Genomic DNA, 21583 nt, shown 5'->3' on the forward strand with positions numbered 1-21583 from the left:
GCACTGGCCGTGTCCCATGTACAACATGGCCCTGCCCATTGACCTCAGTTCTTGGAGGAGCTAGCCCACCGGGCAGTTACTGTCATACCCATTCTACAGGCGAAGAATCTAAAACTCAGCTAGCCACCAGGGCCGTAGAGCTAGAGACTGGCAGAGTTGAGAGTAGGTCCAACTTGATACCACCCAACACATTCTCTGCCTATTGCTTCCTAAAGCCTAAGGTTTGTTTGGTCCTCACTAGAGATCCCCTGGGAACAAAATTGCCTTTCCATGTTGACCTTGTTTATTTTCTTTCTCCTGCCACATGGATGCTTGAAAGAAAGGAAGAAACCCAGGATCTACCCAACACTGGCCACCCTCACTTGAAAATATACGAGGACTCTTGCTTGGGGCATGAGCTCACCAGCAGGATGTGTGACAGGCAGGATTGTCCAGATCCATCTCTGGAGCTCCCCAGACTCTCCTGGGAAGGAGTGGCTGGCCACGGGAGGGGTGCTCTGCCCCCACCCCATGCACGGCAGCATAGGAGCTCACCTCCCACCCACCACATCCGTGCTCCAGTCCTCATGCACAAAGATCCCGGGAGCATTCTCATAAACTCCCAGGACTGCCCCTCAAGCCCCTTACACAAGCACGCACCCCCGCTGTGCTGCTGCGGCGGCTGCAGCCATTTCCAAGGGCAGAAGGCGAGCATCTGCCTGGCCACCTCACAATTCCACTTCTCTCTGTTCATGTCTATGTCATTTCTTAAGCCTTCTGCCAAGGTGCTCATCAGATTCCTGTTTGCAGTCCAGGGATCATAATAGGAAAGAAATCGCCAAAGGGAAAAGAAGCAGAAATTTGCAAACAGGGACTAATCTCTGCAGGCCTGCTCTCCAATTTCTGTTTTCAACACACTCCTTTCAAATGGGATAAAAATCAAAGGTGTGGACTGTTGGGGCCCTGGGAGAAGCACAGCCTCTCCTTTCTATGTTAGACAGAGAAGGGTCTAATACAAATCTGCAAATGGGGTGGAGGAGCTTCCAAAAGAGTCTTTATACTTGTTCATCATTTAATTTAATTAATAGAAGACACCACAGCAGCCATCAGTTAATTACAGAGCACTTGCTATGTGCGGGCGCTGGGCTGAGCACATGCACCAACGTTCATAATCTCACTAAATCTGAATTACAACTCTCTAAGGTGGGTTCTTTCATTATCCCCACTTCACAGATAAGCAAACTGAGGTTTAGAGGGCTTAAATAACTGTCCAAGGTTGTGAAGCTGGGCTGGATTTTTAGCCCCAGAAGACCACAAAGTTCTTCATTGCTATGCTCTACTGCTTCGCCTCAGACCTTCAAGTGATGGGTATTTAGATTCCAAACGAAGCCTGGTTTGTTTGTCCAGCTGTTTAACTGACTCCAAAGTCTTACACTGAGATCTTTCAATTTCAATAGACAAGGGTAGGGTCAATCTAGGGGGTGGTACAGGAAGGAGGAAGAAGGGAACCCAGAGAATTCAGATTTATAACAGGAAAATGGCTTGAAAGAGCTAAACGTAGGAGTTGGAGCCAAATGGTTTGGCAGACACAAGCACGTTCAGGGGTGCGTGATGACAGGGACAGTCCTTTTTCCACTCCACTTTGAGCTGCCTTTATAGAACTTTATCTTTTATGTCCAAAGATCAAATAAAAAAAGATCACATTTAACTAGAACTAGGGGAAATAAACTGGTGGCAATTAAAGAGTAAAAATAACTTCTCTGTGGCTTCAGACCACAGGAGCTTTCTCATTTTAAGAGGCGCAGGCAAATCACTTCAACAAGGCCTTTTGGGCTGAGTCGTCTCATGTTTCCTCCCACACCCATGGTGGTTAAAGTTATATACAGTCACAGCTCTTGAACCCATAGAATTGTGTAATAAATGGAAGTACAACCAGGCCAGCCTCATCAACTCACAAATGCAACCTTGCAGCATGGAAGAAAAGGTTATGGAATCCATATTCTCAATGACAGACTTTCCTTCTTCCATCTTCAAGCTTTCTTTCTACTCTCCCCTGACTTTGGATGCAAAGTCTGAGAGTTGGCCAACACCCAAGGAATTCTCATTTCACTGTCTTATTTTCCACTTGCAGATTTGTTTGGGGCTAGACAGTGAGGCAGACCTGAACTCTTCCTCAGGCCTCAAATAACCAAGCTCACTCAAACATCCAAAGGCAGCCAGAGTTATTTGAGATTCCCACCTCTGCCCCAACCCACCACCGTGTAGGCAGAATTTGGGAATCACTCCTCAATCTTAGAGTCAAGCCAACACCTAGAAAAATCACCAGCTTCCCAGTGAGCCTGCAGACACAAAAAAACAGAATGACCTATAGGAGGTAGCTCCGAAATACTCCCTGCAATTTCTTAATTTGGGACATAATGTGGGACTGCGTCAAGATAAGATCAGTCTCAACACGAGAAAGAAAAAGTGTTTACTGTATGTACTGGGGGCCCTTGTTTTGTATGCCAAGATATTTCATATACTCTGTTTCAAGGCTGAGTCAATCCTTGGTCTCTGACCAAAACCCATCCCCCAAAGCACTGTACCTACCGGTAGAAAGTGGCATAGTCCACAGTTGAGTGGCAGGTCTGAAACTCCCAGGATTTGAGTTTCTGGCATTCTCGATGAGCTCGGAGCTTTACCTTCACTGTCCCTTGACACAGTTCAGGCACCGGTTTTCTCTGAGGTCTGTTGCAGAACTCATTGGACTCTACCCTCCAGGACTCAGCAAAGTCATCCACATCAAACTTGAAGTTTCCATCTCCACCAATTAAGTCATCACGCTTATGTCCATTGTAGTTGCCACAAAGACCACAGAGTTTGCCCTTGAGATGGGGGGCAGCCATGACTTCAACAAAACTGTCTCCATCCCAGGATATTTCCAAACCTAGAGGAAAAGAGGATCAACCACTCTTAAATCCACCAATAATTCCCGAGTGCATGTAACCTTACATAAGACAAACCTCTAACAAGGAACTAAGGGTCTACCCAAATTCTTGGTTACTGTTTAATCTCACCATATTAAATGTCATATGACAGTACATGAAGCACTTTTGGGGGCTCAGAATTTTTAAACTGTATGAAGTTTGTCCTTATATGATACCTTGCATACCCTGGTTTGACTTGTAGAGAATCACTCATTGACCATATTCTCCTTATGTTTATAGTTTTGCCCATTTCTATAGTAATTGTGTTAGTCCAACTTGTGCTTTCATTTATCCAATACGTGAAATGTGGAAATGGAAAGATAACAATGATGACAATTTTTAATATAGTTTTTTCTTTATCCAAAAATCCCCAATGTAATTATACTAAATGTCAAATGAAAATATCTAAATTATTTGTTATAGTGAACCTATTAAAGTAATAAATACATAGCTTCTGAATAGATCCTCTTCAAAGGAAAACACTCTTATGGGAATGTCTGAAATGAAAATGTTTGCCTCCTCATCATTTTACAGACATCCCTGAGACAAGGATGGTTGTTTAATCAATGTTTCCTAGGATAGAGTTGTTGTGGAACCCTTCCAACCTTCACAGCCCTGAGCTGATCATAAACTTCAACATTTGAGGAAGTACTGGAGGCTACCAGGCCATGGGGGAAAGTTTCTCATGTGCTAGAAAGAATCAGGAGGACAGAACAACCTTGTTCACCAAGGAAATAATCTTTGCTCCAGAAGGTAGAGAACGTAGGCTCCTCTTGGTTTGCTGAACTGACCACCTAAAATATTAGAGGCTTTGTCTATAAACTTTCATGTTTTTTTCAGATACGTGGCCCAAGACTTCAAGATCCACCAGCCCTATGATCCCAGTAAATACTGGCATTTTTATGTCACATGTAGGGCAGCCAGTTTATGCTGTCACACATTAAAGATCCATCTGACTAGAAGGTCAAGAAGAAATGTTCTCATCTATATCTTGTTATTATGTGTGAAGATACTGTCCATCAGATAAGGGTGAGGACTTTATGAAAAGCCTTTTCGGGCTCAATCCAGAGCACATGACACACTCTCCTGGTCAGAGTTTTTCTTTATGTCTCAAGCGTGTGTTGGAAGCTTTTTTTTTACTGTTTTCCTGATAATACCCTGGCAGTGCCTGAGTTTCCCAGAGAATGGATGAAATAGGTACCATTTCAGTGACACGAACACCAGGAGAACATCTACAACAAGTTGGTGTGCATTTCTGCTCTGGACTTCTCCTTAGTCACTATCACTGTCTCCTAAGAGTGACAACCCAAAGAAAAGGCCTTTTTTTTTTAACAGAAAACGAGAAAGTCTTCCCGTGTGTGTTTTTAAATCTTAACCTCTTGGGTTCTTAACAAAATCTAGTCTTTCATTTAGCCTGTTCTGAGCCTCTGGAAAGAGCAACATGACTTTCCTCTTAGAAGACCTTGCAAGATTAGGTTGGTGAAAAAATGTCCAGAAGATACTCAGAAGTTGGGGGATGAGGCAGTGATGGGAAAGAAGAGAGGGACAGCGAAGGAGGGAACGGATCTTGTCTAGATATAAAATTGGCATGAGACAAAATCAGAGTGATGTAAGATCAGTAAGAAATGCCCAGAAGTAGGATTCTAAAGCCAATATTCCCTAGGTCTGAACATGATCCAAGAGGAGAGAAGGCTAGCCAAATAGCATTCCTGTGAGTAGGCCACACAACTGCCACAAGAAAGAGTTACGAACCCACTTCAGGGAGTTACGGATAGAATAAACCAGTGGTCTAAGACTGGGTTTCTCAAGAAATAAACAGAAAGGCCCATGAGGAAATCACTGTACGGTAAATGAAAGGGATGGAAGCATTCTTAGTCCAAGGCAAATGGTAGAGAAGATTTCTTGGTTTGGAGAAGGAGCTGGATTCAGAAAAGCAATTAAACAGAGTTGGGTAAAGCAGCAAGAAAGTCATAAGAAAGTCTCTCTTAGAGAGAAGAGAACCAAGAAACAGACTCTTAACTATAGAGAACAAACTGATGGTTACCAGAGGGGAGGAGGCAAGGGGAAGGGGTTTAAATGGGTGATGGGGATTAAGGAAGGCACTTGTGATGAGAATTGAGTGTCGTATGTTAACGATGAATCACTAAATACTACAACAGAAACTAACATTACACTGTATGTCAACTAACTGGAATTTAAATAAAAACTTGGAAAGAAAAAAAGTCCCTCTTAGGAATAATTTGGTGAAGAGAGTAGAGCAGCGGGGCAAGGTGATCAGCGAAAGGACACACTGAGAGAATATCCACACACTGGACTGACCCCTTCGATGGATCTCTGTGAGACAACGGTGTCACCTCCGACAACCACGACTCTCCTACAAAGTGATTTCTATTTCTTCATACCCCACCATCTAACGTGTTACCTGGCACATAGTATATACTCACTAAATGAATGAACTACCCTGTAAATTGATACGTTGAATCTGCAAAGCCAAAGAAATTGTGAATTCATGCTAGTTAAGACACTGAAATAACAATTTTGAAAAAAAGACAAGCAAACTATAATATGATTTGTAATACACTCTCTAAGGTATAGAAGAAACATGACCTCAGAAGCCTGTAGCCAGGCAGCTGCCCAGCAAGAGAAATGAGGGAAGAAAATCAATTCCATATAACATTCTAACTTTTAGAGCATACTTCCAAAGACTTTCCATGTTGCAAAATTTTCCAAACTGCGAATCTCTTTCCTAGACAGTAGGCAAATACTATTCTTCCAAATGCCACAATGGCTGACAATTTATATCCAAAGGAGTTCCAACATCATTACTGACAATGATATAACAAATCTGAGACTTTGGGCAACCGAGTTCATCAGAAATCAACTCACAGTGAACAAGCCAATCATTACGTTCTTTTCATGCAATGGACTGGTGGTCCATGCGGGTTTGGGAAGATGCAGACCCACTGTTTTTAGTAAACTCTTCTCAAAACTCTTGACCTCTCGGTCATAAAAACAAACAAACAAAAAACAAAACAAAGCAAAAAAACATGGTCCCCGCAGTAAGGGAATAATTTGTAATTCATTCTCTTTTCCTCCTCTTTTTTTTTGTTACTATTGTATTAAGAGGATTTTTAATGGAATGATGCTAAGTTTCATACTGTATAGGGATGACTTACCCAACTGCAGATGCCTTTGTCTATCACGGTATCAGATACATATGTGTTTGCATGATTGTCATTACCCTCTACGTGAGTAAAAGCCATGCAAAGTAAATTACGATCGTGACAGGCAAAATAATTTAATCAGGTGTAATTGAAAAAATTGCTCTTCCAAAAGATATTTTAAATAGGCATCTTAAAAACATTGTGGTAGGGGCTGGGGTTAGTCCTTTCTACAGCTGGGATGAGTTTCCCCATTCCTCTGCATGGGAAATTAGGTAGAAATAACTGGCAGAGTCAGAAGGCCAAAGCCCAAGCACATGTCCCATCTGGGGGTGTAAGCAGCAGCCACATTCTTTCCACTGCATGAAGCACCTTCCAATGATCCCTTCTCACCACTGAATGTTTTACCAACTTGTTTTATAACCTTCAAATGTGTAGCCAGGCTCCAGACCAGTAGTTTTGTTTTGTTTTGTTTTGTTTTGTTTTGTTTTGTTTTGTTTTGTTTTGTTTCGGGGGTGGGGGGAGGAAGTTGTTCTTTTGTTGTTGTTTTTGTTTTACTTTGTTTTGGTTTTTTTTGTTGTTGTCATTGTTGCTTTTGCTGTTGTTTACTTAAAAGACAGAGGAGGTACGAAATCTACAGACATAGCATAGTATGCTTAAAAATTGATGGTTTTCCTGTTCAGATTTTATACCAAAGGAAAAAAGAATAAGAAAAATACGTGTAGTCTCCAGGTTCATAAAGTATAGAACTCTACCAAAAGTAAAATAAAACCACACTCCCACGTGTTAATGCCTTCGGGTAGATCTGACGTAACTCTCTCAGGTAGAGTTGATGAAGTGAACAGATGGCAGAAAGGAAATATTTTTAAATTATTCATAAGTGCCAAGAGTTGGGGTAGGAGTGTGATGGGGGTGAGTAGTGCTTTCTTGAACTACTAAGCCTGCTCCGTGCCCTCTGTACCACCCCTGTTGTTATTAGGAAAGCAACTACAGCCTAATCCCACCACGCGGCACGGCCACCTGTGCTCCTCTGCCAGACGATGCCGTCATGAAGTGCTGAGTTCATAAACCACAGGGGCAAAGAGTCATTCCTCCCCATTTCCCATCCTCCAGCTGCAGGATTGATTTAAGCTGTTATTTTGAAGAAAGGACCCTTTGATCATATGAATTTATGAAATTAAAAAAGTAATCTATGGGAGAGGAACACTCCAAGGATATACTGTGATATTTTAAAAGGACAATCGATAGGCGATAAAAAGAAAATATCCCTCAGGGGTAGTACAAACTGAGATTGGTAGTGGGGAGAAGACTAGTGTCTGGAAATGGAATTGTTCCGTTCCAAGATAATCTCAAAGCAAGTTTAGAGCCCAGAGGAATAGAGTTCTTCCCTAGGCAGCAGAAAGTTTATGCTACGGGAAATTGTTCAGCGGGGTATTACGGGCATCACATAACTTACTTGCATCGTGGGAAGAAATGGAAAAAAGAAAGGAAATTGTAAAAGCGAGTTCAAGGCCGAGAAGAGTTAAATTCACTAATCTAATTATGGTGTTTATGATCTAGTATTATTTTCTTAGCAGCCTCAACCTTTCACTCATTTTTACAATGTGGAATCCTGACAAGAGGACACTTATTCCAGAAGGTATTGCCAGCTATGGGCAGAACAGTATTGAAGCTCCTGGACTGTTAGCAATCTTCCAGTATCCAGGATCCCTTTGGGAACTTGACCAATAATGCCCATAGCAGTAGAATCCACAGTGTTCGGCTCACATGCAGACAGATCAGCAAGGTGCTTCTCATCTACTGCTCTGTAATCATGAGTCATCTGGTGCACGATTTATGGGGAGCCACAGACCGTTGCCTTCTTTAAAGAAATGAGCTGAGGCCCATATCTACAGAGTGACACATCATCTGAATAAAACAACAATTGAAAAAAACAACTGATCCCCCTAAAATTCAATAAATAGAGCTCTGCACACCTGCCACTTTCGTAGTGAAGCTGGGAGCCCTTCTCCCTTTATAGAATGCTCCAATACATTGATATTTAACTTTTTCTCACTGAACCCATGTTATGCTCTCTAAATAAAAGGCCGCTGGGCTTCACCTTGGCTTCCTGCCTTTGTTTAGCTAAGGTGGCATTCCATAAACGTGGATCGATTTGTCCAATGTATTTTGGCTTGAGCTGAGACAATTAACGGCATTCTGAAGGTACGGCAGAGAGCAGTCTCTATAGTTCCTCAAAAGTGCCTGCTCTACCAAGCTCTCTCTTTCGGATCCTTATTATCCAAAGGAACTGTAAGTGATGTAATTGATGCTTTGACACTGCCACGTTTTCTTCGGTATAAAAAGCAAGAAGTATGCTGATTTCCTCGAGGATCATGCTGACAGAAACAGCATATACCAGGAGAGTGTGCGGTGCGATATCAAGCTGACAGACAACGTGGATTCACCAAAGGCAGCGTGGAAGGAACCAGACGTGACATAACTGAACGTGTAAATGAGCCGAACTCCTTCTTTGGGGCTGATATTGAAGGGCGGACGTCGGCTTCTAAGAAGCCTTTTTAGGTAGAACCCCACAGGCAGGAATGTGAGCTTTCACTGAGCCCCTACGAGTAACTGCGAGCAACTACGAACAGTTTGGCCTGGGGGGATGTGCCTGCCCACGGAGTGGAAATACAGAGTCCAGTAGGCCGCAGGCAACATGAGGAGCTGAGAAAGGGTAGCAACAAGCAGCTCCACGTACCCAAGGCTGGGGGAAAGTGCTCTCAGAGCACCCCAAGCACCCTCCAGCAGAGCCAATGGTTCTAGCCGTCCACTAAGTCATCGAGCACCTTCCCCAGGGTCAAGAATGGACAGGACTGCTGGTCACACGGCCATGCACACTCCCATCTGCACACCCACACATTTGTGGTTTACTTTTGAGGATTCCCCCCTTCTTGGACAGATGCTAGCAAGAAAACACTCTTTCTCACAGATGTGAAACTGCGCATTACTGGCTGAGCTGGCAGAAACACTGACAATTCCAAGCTGGACATCGAGGGCCTAACATTGCAACAAAACATGAGAAGGAGGTTATTTGGAGAACACAAATGCTATTTTTGGAACAAGGATGTCAGCAGATTGCAAGACTGGTGTGACCAGTGCCAGACTGCAAGACGGCAGTGTGCAAATTTCTCCCACTCTTTTGTGCCATCTTGGAGGTGTCCCTTGGGAGCCCTGGTCAGTGGGAAGGAGGCCACCTCTGCAGTCAGAATGCTCCTCTGCCTCCAGGTTGTCCTCCGTGGAAGAGGCAGAGTGCTCAGGTGGTGCTGCTGCATGGGTTGGTGAGGTGGGGGCGGGGGGCAGAGGGATACAGAAGCCCACCTGCTTTGGTCGTCACTTTCAAGAGGTAGCCATCCAGGTCGATGTGGAACTGTGGCGCCTGGCAGGGCAGCGCGATGCGCGAGCCGTTCCAGCGCACGGTAAGGTGCTGCTGGAGGCTGATGGTGCTGGCGCCCAGCACCAGGTCCACGGACTTGGTCCAGGAGAAGGAGCGGGTCCTGCGTGCGTCGTTCTTCACCAGCACCTGAAAGGGCGAGGCAGGGGAGGAGCAGTCTTTCGTCAAAACGTACTGACACGTCCCCTGAAAGTTAAATGTCCGTCCGTCAAAAGTGTTGTAGTGGGGATCTCCGAATACCGTGCAAACGCCGGGCTCTGCGGATGAGTGAGAGACAAAAGCAGGTCATAAACTGAGCGAAGGATTCAAAGAGAAATCAGGGGTCCCTGCAATATTAACCTGGAGGGGGGCACCCGCCAGGTAAGGGAGGGCCTTAGCAGAGACGCACTAGTGGAAATCAACTTAAAAAAAAAAAAAAGATTGTTTTAAAAGTCTGTGCCAAACATTCTAGGATGTTTAATACTTTGGGCGCTTTAATATTTGAAAGTTATTTATAACACTTCCAAAGTTTCAAACCATCTCTGTTTTGGAGACTTGATATGCTTCTATGGTCTTAATATAAGGGATAGAGAAATGAAACTGAGATAATTTTGTAAACAGAACTGGCCTTACTTCATAAGCCATATAAACAAAAACCAAAAATGAATAAAAGGCAGCAACATTAATGACAATACAGCAAAGCAATAGTATTATTTCCATTTAACTGTTTCAAAAAATGTAGAAATATGGTATTCTAAATGTTCCTCATTTTTTTTAAGGTATTATATTCTACACCCATGTATTTACTAAGGACAAATAAATAGAATTGCCAAACAGATACATGTCTAATACCATTAGGAAACAAAGTACTGATAAAATTAATTGTTTCTATGGTTTTTTACAAATACAAGATTCCTATATTTTGATCTGTGTATCAAAATCTAAGATTGGATAAAAATAAACTGTAAAACCCATCATTTAATAAATTTAAGAAATTCCAATGCATTCATCACTTCAAAATACCATTCTTTCAAATATTTGCAAAACCCAGGTAAAGTTTGAGACGGGGGGCATCTCAAAGATTGTTACAGAAAATTAAATATTGCTTCTTTTTTTGAAAAGGTTTTGACATTGATTTGTTCTCCATGTAAACATACTTTATCCGTTTTCAGGGAGGCATGAACAACCAGGAAATGAGGAATTCATTTAGATAAAGGAACCCACATGATAAAAGAACTATAATAAAAAGATCAATTTCCAGTCAACACCAGCACAGAATATGAAACTTTCCTATCAACAATTGTTCTGAATATGTAAGAGAAGAATTAAAAGTCAACACAGAGGAAGGATGTGCCAACTGCTCTGACAGAACCAATGGGACCCAAGGCAAACATGTGCTTGTAATTTCTAAAGTGCTTGGAGAATAATGTTGTTTTATGTTATGATACATTATGTCATTTCATATGTCAATTACATTTGATTCCATATAAATCACATGTATTTGGGATTTGGTAAATTAATTACTTGTTCTAAGCTTTCCTTATCAATATTAGACAGAGACTCAAAAAGATAGTTTTTGGTGTGTAGAATAGTTTCAATGAGCAACTGCTTTAAGGAATATATAAAAGGCACTACTTGGGGTAAGAGAAGAAGTGGGTGGGAGAGAGAAGCTCTGAGAGCTCAGCAACAAAATTTTAATTTGCCCTCCATTTCTGTTCCCTTCTTGTCCTTTTCTTCATTGTTTTTTCCTTGTGACTCCAACTTTACTCAGTTTGTTGCTTCACAGTGGACCCCACCTCCACCTTCCTAATCTTATATCCACCCCCAGCTAGTATTCCCATCTATCTAACCACCCCATAATACATGTTCCAGTCCTTTCTCCATGTGATTGCTTTCAAAATTGTCCTATCACACATTTCCCTCACAGTCTAACAAAAGGGATCTTTCCCTGGCATGAAAATTGTATTTTTTTGATTGACGAGGGGCAAGGCAGTTCTTTGGAACACCCTGAATGGCATCAGGAAAATTATAGTTCTGAGTTAATACCATCATGTGCCACAAAAGGACTGTTAACATCACCACCAGATGCACCAAATTCAAGAGAAATTTTTCAGAGTTCTTAACTCTGCATACTCAAGAAAACCCAGAACCCATCAAGGCTTTTGAGCTTTGAGCTTGAAACAGATGGACCTCAGCCTGGAAAGGCTGAGGCACTAATGAAGGAGCTGAGATACTCCTGAAGAAATCCCCTCTCAGCTCGGAGCAGAGATAGGGAATGCCTACACCTTCTGCCCAGAGTCTGAAGTGGCAATCTTCTCCTTGTACCAGGGATGATCCGTGGCTTCTCCTGGTTTTCTGACAATAACTGCATCCAAATTATCATTAACAAAACCAGTATTAGCTAGCAGTTACCGAGTATTCACTACCTCCCCTAGCACTGTTCTACATGCCTACTGATAATGGATACATCATAAGAAAACGGATATTTAGATTGTCTCCTAAAATTAAAGAAATAGGTAAGCATTTGGTAGTAAATCCATAAAATGAACTATAACCTAGTCATTGAAAAAGTGTATGAACAATGTTTGCAATTGAGGAAACGCTTACAACATGTTAAGTGAAAAACAGGAAACAAAATTCTGCCTACAGGATAATCTTTTTTAAAAAATTTATTTATTTATTTTAGAGAAAGAGACAGAGAAAGAGAGGAGGAAGAGGGAAAGAGAGAAAATCTCTAGCAGACTCCCCGCTGAGCATGGAGCCCAACACAGGACTTGATCTCACAACCCTGAGATCATGACCTGAGCCAAAACTGAGAGTCAGACGCTCAACCAACTGAGTCACCCAAGCACTCCTGTCTATAGGATAATCTTAACTGTGCTAAAATAAATACACAAATACACACCCCCAAATTGTCAACTGTGGTTATTCCTTGGTGGCAGAACCACGAGTGATTCTTTTTCTTCCTTTCTTCCTTTTGCTTTTCTGTTGTTTTTGTCATTGTTATAGTTTTGTTTTTTAAGAGTCAAAATGTGGGCACCTCTAGATAAGGCCAGTTATATGACCAACCAAATCCTCAAAGAAGCAACAGAAAATATACTGCCTACAGTGACCCTGGGGAAGCCTGAGCTTACTCATAGCTGGGCAGAAAGCAATGGGGGACATCCAGGGAGACCAGGCAAGGGAAATCACATGTAACAGGGCTGTCAGGGAAGATATTTTTCAAGAGGCCCTAACTTGTGGAAGAGAGGGATTTGGAGATCAGAATGATTTTTCTCTGTAACAGCAAGATAGAAGAGGCCAACAAAATTTCATGACTAGGAAGATGCTTGAGAATTATGCGTTGCATTTGGGGACATTTGTATTATGAGCTAAAATAATTTTGAAACCTTGGCCCTTTTTCCTGGCACCTCAAGGTCCCTGTGCCAGATCCTGCAGGAGCAGTGAACACGTGCACTGGAGAATGACGTGAAGTGAGAATCTCAGGGTCACACAAATCTGCCTAGCTGGAAAGGAAAAGAACTAGAGAAACACTTAAGGGACACAAATGAATGTTGTAAGCTCGTGTGTGTGTGTGTGTGTGTGTGTGTGTGCGCGCGCACGCGTGTGCGTATACATGTGTATTTTTTTTTCCAGCAGACCCAGTGAAATGAGCTGTAGTCCAAAATGTCCAGATGTCCGGTCACACTCTTCTGGAAAGCTTGGAATGATAGAACTATACAAATGGACCATTCTATAACTAACTGTTTGAGTATGTGTAAGTCAGAGGATAGAGAGAAAAATTCCAATTTACAAGTAGTGGTATGTTTTCTCATAATCCTTTAAATCAAATCATCAAATGCCACTTTTGTTTTGGTTTGTTTTCCTTATATGTACACAATGTCTAAGCATAAAAAAAACATTAGAAGTATATAAACCCAAATATTAAGAGTAGTATTTTTTCTCTTAAGTAATGAAATTATGTGTGACATGTATCTTCCTCTTTCTTATATGTATTTACATTATTATTTACATTACATTTCATTATTTACAGTGACGAGGCTTACTTTTAGGATACAAATAGTTGTCTTAAAATATTAAAAATACTGGATTAAAACACAGTGCTTTGATGTTACAGACTTTAATAAGATCGCTATGAGGATTAAGAGAGTCAGGATTCTTCTAAAAACATAATTCCGATATTTTTCTCCTAACTTCATCAGGTACATGTATTTCTGCCATGAGTATATTTACTCTAATGAAATGCCTTCCTTCTGAGAGCAGTGGTTATTCCCAAAACATCCGTCAAAGAAAATTAAGGGGAAATTATACAATTCCATGTTATAGAGAAAATAAGAGAAATCGAATAGACTCCAAACCCCCACCCCTAAAACACGACCAAACAAAAACAGAAGAAAAAAAGTATTGTTCATGGTTCTGTGACCAAGAAATAACGGCTGTTTACAATTTGGGGGCTGGATGTGTGCGTGCGTGCATGTGTGTGCATGTGTGCGTGTGTGTGTGTGTGCGCGTATATGTGCATGTGTGTTTTTTAACATAGTTAAGATTATCCTGCACATGAAATTTTATTTCCTCTTAACATGTCATAAGATTTTCCCCATCACTAAAATCACTTTGAAAATATAGAAAATGACTTTCATCCTCAGTCTTTTACTTCTCCAAAGAGGACGGTCTCTCCTACTCATGGTACCACAGAACTACACAGATCAGCACATGTCCAGAAATGTTCTAACCACAAGAAAGTCTATCAAATAAAAAACATGGCTTTCAATTTTTCTCAACAGAAATTGCAGGGAAACAGGTCCTGTGGGACTTTGGGTCACTGGGTCATGCAGGTAACCCCAGGTGGGTAAGATTCGCGATGTTGTGCCAAGTTTGAGTCAAGAACCAGGAAAGGCTGGGATTAGACACATTGCCCTTAACACAAGCCCTTATGCTGCTCCTGAACATGATGTCAGCCTCTGACATAAAAAGGCCATGAGTGCCCCAGCAGGGACTGAACTTCTCCACGCAGGAGGCTCTGGCCACACGCAGAGGTGTCCCTGACAGCTGTTGCCCAGTGGGACCTGAGTGCCAAGAGATGCTCCACTAAGTGGCACCTGGATTCCTAGGAGATTTTGCCTCTTTTTCTTCTTCTAACTTTACTGTGTGAATTGGGGAGGGGGGGGGACAGAAAGGAGGCAGTGGGTCTCTTTCCACCAATCTATAATTCACCAGATAGACTTACAAATCTACATATGAAAAACCCATTTGAAAAAAAGTTGAGTAGGCATGTGAAACTAACATATATCTTTTTAAAAAGTTGAGTAGGGATACCATTAAGAATGTGAATTTCTTTTCAATATTTTCCATATACTCACCAACTCCAAACAGAAGAGCAAAGAAAGTAGCCTCTACCGTCAAGATCTAATCTAAAATAAATCTAACCCCAAAGTCATGACTGACTTCCTAGGACCTCCCCAACTGAGCCCAGTGCTGCCTTACCTCTCACCTTTGCTCCTGGGGGGGGGGGGAGGGGGCAATGCACCTGTCCCACACATCACAGTTCCCAGTACATGGATCCTTCACTTCCTGGTTCAAATGCCAACTCCCCAACACCTTAGCCAAAGACGTTTCTCTTTCCTCAAAACCCCAAAAGCAAAACTGACCACATAGCTCAGATTATCTGGGACAGTCTTTATTTCAAATGCTCTACCCTATAGACACATGATGTTTTTCAGTTTGAGGGTTAAAAATATCACCGAACCCATTGCAGGCTTATCAATTTCTTCCCTAACTTATAGTTAGAATGTATCCTTAACTCCTAAACCAGGCTTTAAACTCCTTATATGTAAACTTTGTTCTCAGTGCCTGGCACTGTGCCTTGTAAATTGGAGGTATATACATACATATTACATGCACTCACCTTTGCATTACTCACAGCAATGCCTGATATAATACATATTAGGTATCCATAAATATTTGTTGAATGAATGGGTTAATTAATTAAAGAATACATTTTAGTAGAAAAAAAACTGCCACACTGAACTCACTAAAATAGATAGCTAATGACTAGCATGCAGCAGGTTATCAACAGGATTTTATTTAACCAGTTAACTAGTTGGATAATTAATTAATGTTCTCAGAAAAAAGGAATTAAGCCTGCAGACAAAATTAAGGTTGCTAATCAGCTGACCTGGAGATGGGGAGATTATTCTGAATAATCCAGGCAGCACGAACGACATCACAGGGGTCTCTCGTAAATGAAAGAGAAAGGCAGGAAAATGAGTGTCACAGTGATACAGCGTGAGGTGGACCCCACTTGCCATTGCTGGCTTTGAAGACAGAATGGGGCCTCAAGCCAAAAAAATGAGGGTGGCCTGTAGGTGCTGAAAAAGGTGGAACACAAAACAAAACAAAAAAACGAATACAGATTCTCCCCCAGAGCCTCCAGAAGAATGGCAGCCCTGCTGATCCCTTGATTTGGGCCCATTCAGAACCATTTCAGACTTCAGAACTTCAGAACAATACATGTTGTTTTAAGCCACTAAGTTTGTGGTAATTTGCTACAGCAGCAATAGGAAACTAATAAACTTAGCAATAGCCCAGGAGAGTTGTTTAAAGTAACTACTTTATGCCAGGCACCATGCCAGATGCTTTCCACATTTTCACTATCTCTTTTAATCCTCACTACTTCTCTGCACACTCTATTTCATTACCCTGGTTTCGCAGCAATGAGTTCGGAGAGGTGGCCATGTTGCCCACGGTCATGCAGCCAAAAGCAGTAAAGACCGAGTTCAACCCAGTCTATTAAAATTATGAATGAAAAAGGAGAGGTCACGACCAACACCATTGAAATCTGAAGCTCTGAGGCCAGTGTCTTCCTCATTTTCACTCAATGCTTCCACTGATACCCTGTACCACAGTGTCCTACACAGCTGTTGTTATCTAGATGGGATCACAGAGCTCTTGGGGAATCTGGAGAAATGTGTAGACACTCTTCCTTCCAAATGCACATGAGTGCATCCACTCAAACGCAGAGGTTCATGGCCACTCTGTCCCAAGACTGATCAAGGAATCCATCACCTTCCATTTAAGAACACTATCTAGAAGTTAACTGTAAACTATATTATACGGTTCTCTTATTTGGTATGTTTATATTTCATCTCCCCAACTTCACTGTAAGCTCCTAAATTCAGGGTCTGTACCAGCTTTTTATCCATTTCCTCTGGAGCACCTTCCAGGATACGGGAGACTCACCAAATGTGTTATAGAAGATGCATTTTTGCCACTCTTGCCATCCAAGCTCTGACCTTAACATGTCTGCTGTCTATAAACTAGAAATTCTTATTTATCACTTAAGAGAACTGTGCACCTGAGCTGAAGAGGTAGGCCTCACATCTCTAAGTTAACCTAGCTTCCAGCTTTAAAGTCACTTTAGAGCTTTGCAAACATTAAGTATGTTGCTTTGAAGAAAGCCATGGGTTTGAATCCTAGTCTTGCCACTTAGTGACTACAAAATCATGCACTACCTATATCCCCTCAGTCTATTCACCTGTAACATGGGTCTAAGAACAACTACCTTGCAGGTTGGTTATAAAGATAAAGACACATTACAAAAGTGCTGAGAATGTAACAGACGCTCAGAGAGTAGTTATTATCAGTTTTATAATTCTGTTATACGAATTCAGCAAATAGACATCCACTGCTGGCTAAAGTAGGGTTGAATAAGACTGTAACATACACATAAAACATAGATTTGTTGAAAAGACAGTGTGAGTTGAGTCCATCTATAAAAGACATATAAATGTAGATTTGGGGCTAGCATCGAGTAAGCCTTCTAGGCCAAAAGAAGAATGTTAATCAAGTCATGTGGCAGCTTGCACAAGAGCAGGAGACCGATTGGACCAGAATGGGGAGTAACTTCGGGGGATGTGAGACACCCAAACTGTCCAAATAAATTGGCCTGAGATTTATTGCCAGCCTGAGAAGTTTAAATGTATTCCAAAGAACCAACATTCCTTAATGTGTTTCCTATGAAACATCAATCCTGCCTGTTGCTTTGCCAAAATAAGTAGAAATAAAAAAATCTCTGCAGCTCAAATTAGTTCGGGAGGTACTCCATACTCCATCACCCTCCTGAAAGTTTACCCTGCACATTGGCATATCAAGGGCTCTGCAAATTCTGCAGCAAAGAAGCATATTTGAGTTTATTTGACCCAGCATTTCCCGCATGTATTTAATCACAGAGCCATGTTTTGAAAATATTATTCATTACTCTTCTCAGCACCAGCATTTTATAAAACAGACTTTGAGAAACTGCAAGAGACAGTGAAGGCAGCTGGTGGAAGTTCTTGCGAAGGCCAGTGGCATGCAGGAAGGGCTGAAGGAGAAAAGGCCGAGGTCAGTTGCAGGCAAGAGGATGAAGCTCTGGCTGCCATGGAAATGGGAAGGAACTTACTTATTAGAAAAACAATACAAAGAGACAATCAAGCAGACTTGATGACTGATTAGCAACATGGGAGAGAAATGCCAAGAGCATGAGAAATAACATTAAGGCCCCAAACCTGTGCAGCTGGGATAAGGGGGTGCCAGAATTCAGTCAACAGATAGAGGCTGGAAACAGCCAGTCATTTCTCCATCCAACTCCCAACCCTGACAATTAGGAGAATCGGAGGTAGCAACTGTTACTAAAACTCAAATGCAGTACTTTGGAATAAGAACGTGGTCTCCAAAAAAATTAGAAGCTGAGATCTACCATAGCCGCATCTTGTCAAGACGTCATATAAAGGTCCTCAGAAACCAGAAATCAAAATCAGAATGAAAGAGGAACTACAGAAGGGGTGCTGTGGAGGCAGAGCCATGAGCTCACAGGATGAAAAGGTGAAAAACAAAAGGAGAAGAGATATGTGTTCTAAGGACAGATGTGGAAGGGCAGAGCAGAGGAGTGGAACGGTGGCTGCGGGCGGGGAGTACTAACAAGAAGGAACTGTGATAAGAAGAAAGAATGATAGTGCTCATAAATTAAAACTTCACATCAAAGGGAAATACACAGTGCAGCTAGTGAGTCATTTCTCCAAAGTCCCAGGGAAGGCTAGACCTCAAGAACTGTAACTCAAGGGATGGGAGGTTAAGTGACCTCATAAATGTAGATAAGTTTTTAAAAGGTGAGCAAATACAATGGCTCTCTAGTCGTGCAGAGAGAAAAATTGGCAAACTTCATACATGTTTGGAGGCAAGCTTCTGAAACAAAGAAAAATGTAGTCAATGGAGAATAATAGTTCTTCAAAGTGTTGGCTTTGGAGTCTCATGGAACAGGGTATCAGCTGCCCTCACCCTATTTAATTCCTCAGACCCTCAGATCTCTCATTTGTAAAATGGAGCTTCTACTTCATGGATCATTGTGAGGATTAAATGTCAGGATACATGGAGAATGTTTATCACAACATGGACTGACACGTACTTATATTCATAAATCTTTGCTGGCAATAGGAACAATTTTAGTGGCAACAGAAGTAACAATTTTTGTTGTTCTTATTTTGTTCATAGTAGACATGACCTCCAGAGAAGAATAATTCTTCCTCAGTTTTGCATACAGTAATGCGTAACTTATTATACAGTATTTTCTATAAAGTGTAATATTGGTTTCAGGGTCTGTATTGTCTGGTCACTTTACCGTATTTTAGACGTACTGTTGCTAAGGGGTTTGGTCACCAGTTTTTTCAGTCAAAACTAGGTATATGCCTCTTTCTTGAAATTCAAGATGGCAGCCTTGACTAAATGTACCAGATGGCTAGTAATGAATTTATATATCTCTTTCTGTTCAGGACATATTCTTTCAAAATTAGGCAAGAAAGTAACTTTTAATTGAATGATTTAATAATGGTGCATTTATATTAAGAATACTTTCCCGAGCAAAGATCCAGGGAGGCCATATGATGTGTTAGAACAAACACCGGACTAGAAGGTTAAAAAAAATAGAAGAGCAGGTTCTCATCCAGCTCTTCCAGTCAATACTACCAGGAGCCTCAGTTTCCTCACCTGAGAAATGAAAGGGCTGACCTCAAAATTAAAGTTCATTCATTTATACAATCCCATGATGCTGAAATGGTGATGAGTCTGAGTGACAGAGCAACTCTGCTCTTCTTCCTTACTCCTGGTGGAAATTCTACAGTTATTTCAAGTTTACAACTATACGTATTTTAATATTGTAAGTAAGAAAATCTGGAGAGGTCTTCACCTTAGCACTGAAAATATCTAAGTTGCCAGAAGGGGGAAAAATCTAGAAAAATGAGCGGACATGGAAAATCAAGGCAGTTTGATTTGTCAGTGAGCACAGAGCATACCAACTACCACTGCTCTGCACCTGAGCAGAGGGGGAGGTGTCACCAGGTGGACGAAAGCCTGGACATTTGAGCAGGCATTTCTTCCAGGGTGGGGGTGGAGGGAAATGCCCTGAAATTGGAAACTCCTCCTAACATCCTTCTCCAATCTCTAATCCCTACCATTTGCCCTTTGGAGCTTCTCTTCCCTTCCTAACTGCAGCTGGTTGTTAAATTGTCCCAAATGACAAAGAAGTCATTGGTTGACCTTCCGCCGGGCCCTGGGGCCAGATTTCACTGTAGGGACTCAGGCTCCACACTTACCTCAGGCATTCTTCTTAACCACTAAGCCTCAGTTCCTCAGCCGTAAAATGGAGCTCATAACATTATTGGGCTCTGAGATGGACACGAGGATCAAATAAATAAGATCATTTGAGATAGCCCACGACAGTGCTTAGACACAGCAGACGCTAAATAAATACTAGCTGCTGCTGTTGCTACTGCTGTTGTATTTCTGGCCATTATTATTATTTGATGACGAGGAGGAGGAGGAGGGGAGGATTGCTAACTAAATAGTCAGAACTTAAGGACTACTAATGCTCTGTAGGAACCACAAGAGGTGGTGGATAAAAGATGACCCCTGGGGTGCCTGGGTGGCACAGTCGTTAAGCATCTGCCTTTGGCTCAGGGCATGATCCTGGCGTTCCAGGATTGAGCCCCACATCAGGCTCCTCCACTGGTAGCCTGCTTCTTCCTCTCCCACTCCCCCTGTTTGTGTTCCCTCTCTCGCTGGCTGTCTCTCTCTGTCTAATAAATAAATAAATAAATAAATAAATAAATCTTAAAAAAAAAAAAAAAGATGACCCCTAATAACCTCAGGCTCCTCTTTCAGCATTGCACCAACCCACAGACAGAAAATTTAAAGTAACAGTACCCCTTAGAACAGAACAGTATATAAAACAGAAAACAGACTGGTGTCCTCACACCCCTTCAATGCTGCTCCTGCTGGGGTGGGATTTCCTAGCCACCACACATGACACAGTTGGGTTTTATTTGCCACCTCTGTCAGCTGGTTGGGCCTTGGGAGCAGTGACAAACCCACCTCCAGATGCTCAAGCAGAAACTTCAGTGGCCACTTAGCTTAACACCTCCTTGGCAGGGCTAAAGTCAACACCACAAATTCTTATTCTACAAGCATCTTGAGCTCTGGTTTCAAATTTCCTTGCTTTCCTGAGTTAAGGACAGACCCTTGGTGTTAAGGGACCTGGAGTTGCTTACAGTCTCGAAGGCCAGAAACCTTGCTCAAACACAGAATTACTAATTTGCAGAACCTCTGTCAGTGGAGATTTCTCATAAAGTGGGCCCCGAGGTCACAGTTTTGTTAAATTGCTGTTGTATTCCCCCTCCTCCCCACCACTCTTTAATTGGAGATACCTGTAGGCATGCCCGGGGAGTTAAGTAAGATGTGCCCAAACCAGCCAGGGCAATTCCACAGCACCCTTGATGGGTGCACGCAGCAGACAGAGGGGTCCTTCCGGGGAGCAGGCACACCAACACTGTGCACAGCTGGAAACTAACCCTGGGGGGGTTTAAAAAGTCACGTGGCAACTGTGAGCCTCCTTGCACCCTGAGTTGCTGAAATCGGATATTTCCTGTTAGTTGTGGGACGTGTAGCTGAGGTTATTTCAATTAAATGCACATCTGTGCTCAGTATACCCTACCCGCCTCTGTGTTATGTAACCGTGAACTTTTGTTTTGAGTTGG

General features: G+C 42.1%; 1 protein-coding gene across 3 annotated transcripts in view; it reads right to left on the reverse strand.

Annotated features, from left to right (window-relative positions):
- The window catches only part of BMPER (BMP binding endothelial regulator), a 237222-nt gene that overhangs the window by 68391 nt on the left and 147248 nt on the right, over positions 1-21583 (reverse strand). For all 3 annotated transcript variants that reach the window (XM_040644113.1, XM_040644112.1, XM_008686482.2), the window contains exons 12-13: positions 9467-9796; positions 2569-2905 (exon numbers count right to left, since the gene is read on the reverse strand). In XM_040644113.1, coding sequence (XP_040500047.1) covers positions 2569-2905; positions 9467-9796 — 667 coding nt within the window. The remainder of the gene's footprint in view (positions 1-2568; positions 2906-9466; positions 9797-21583) is intronic.

This window comes from Ursus maritimus, unplaced genomic scaffold, assembly GCF_017311325.1.
Source record: "Ursus maritimus isolate PB19 unplaced genomic scaffold, ASM1731132v1 scaffold_3, whole genome shotgun sequence".
Taxonomy (NCBI): domain Eukaryota; kingdom Metazoa; phylum Chordata; class Mammalia; order Carnivora; family Ursidae; genus Ursus; species Ursus maritimus.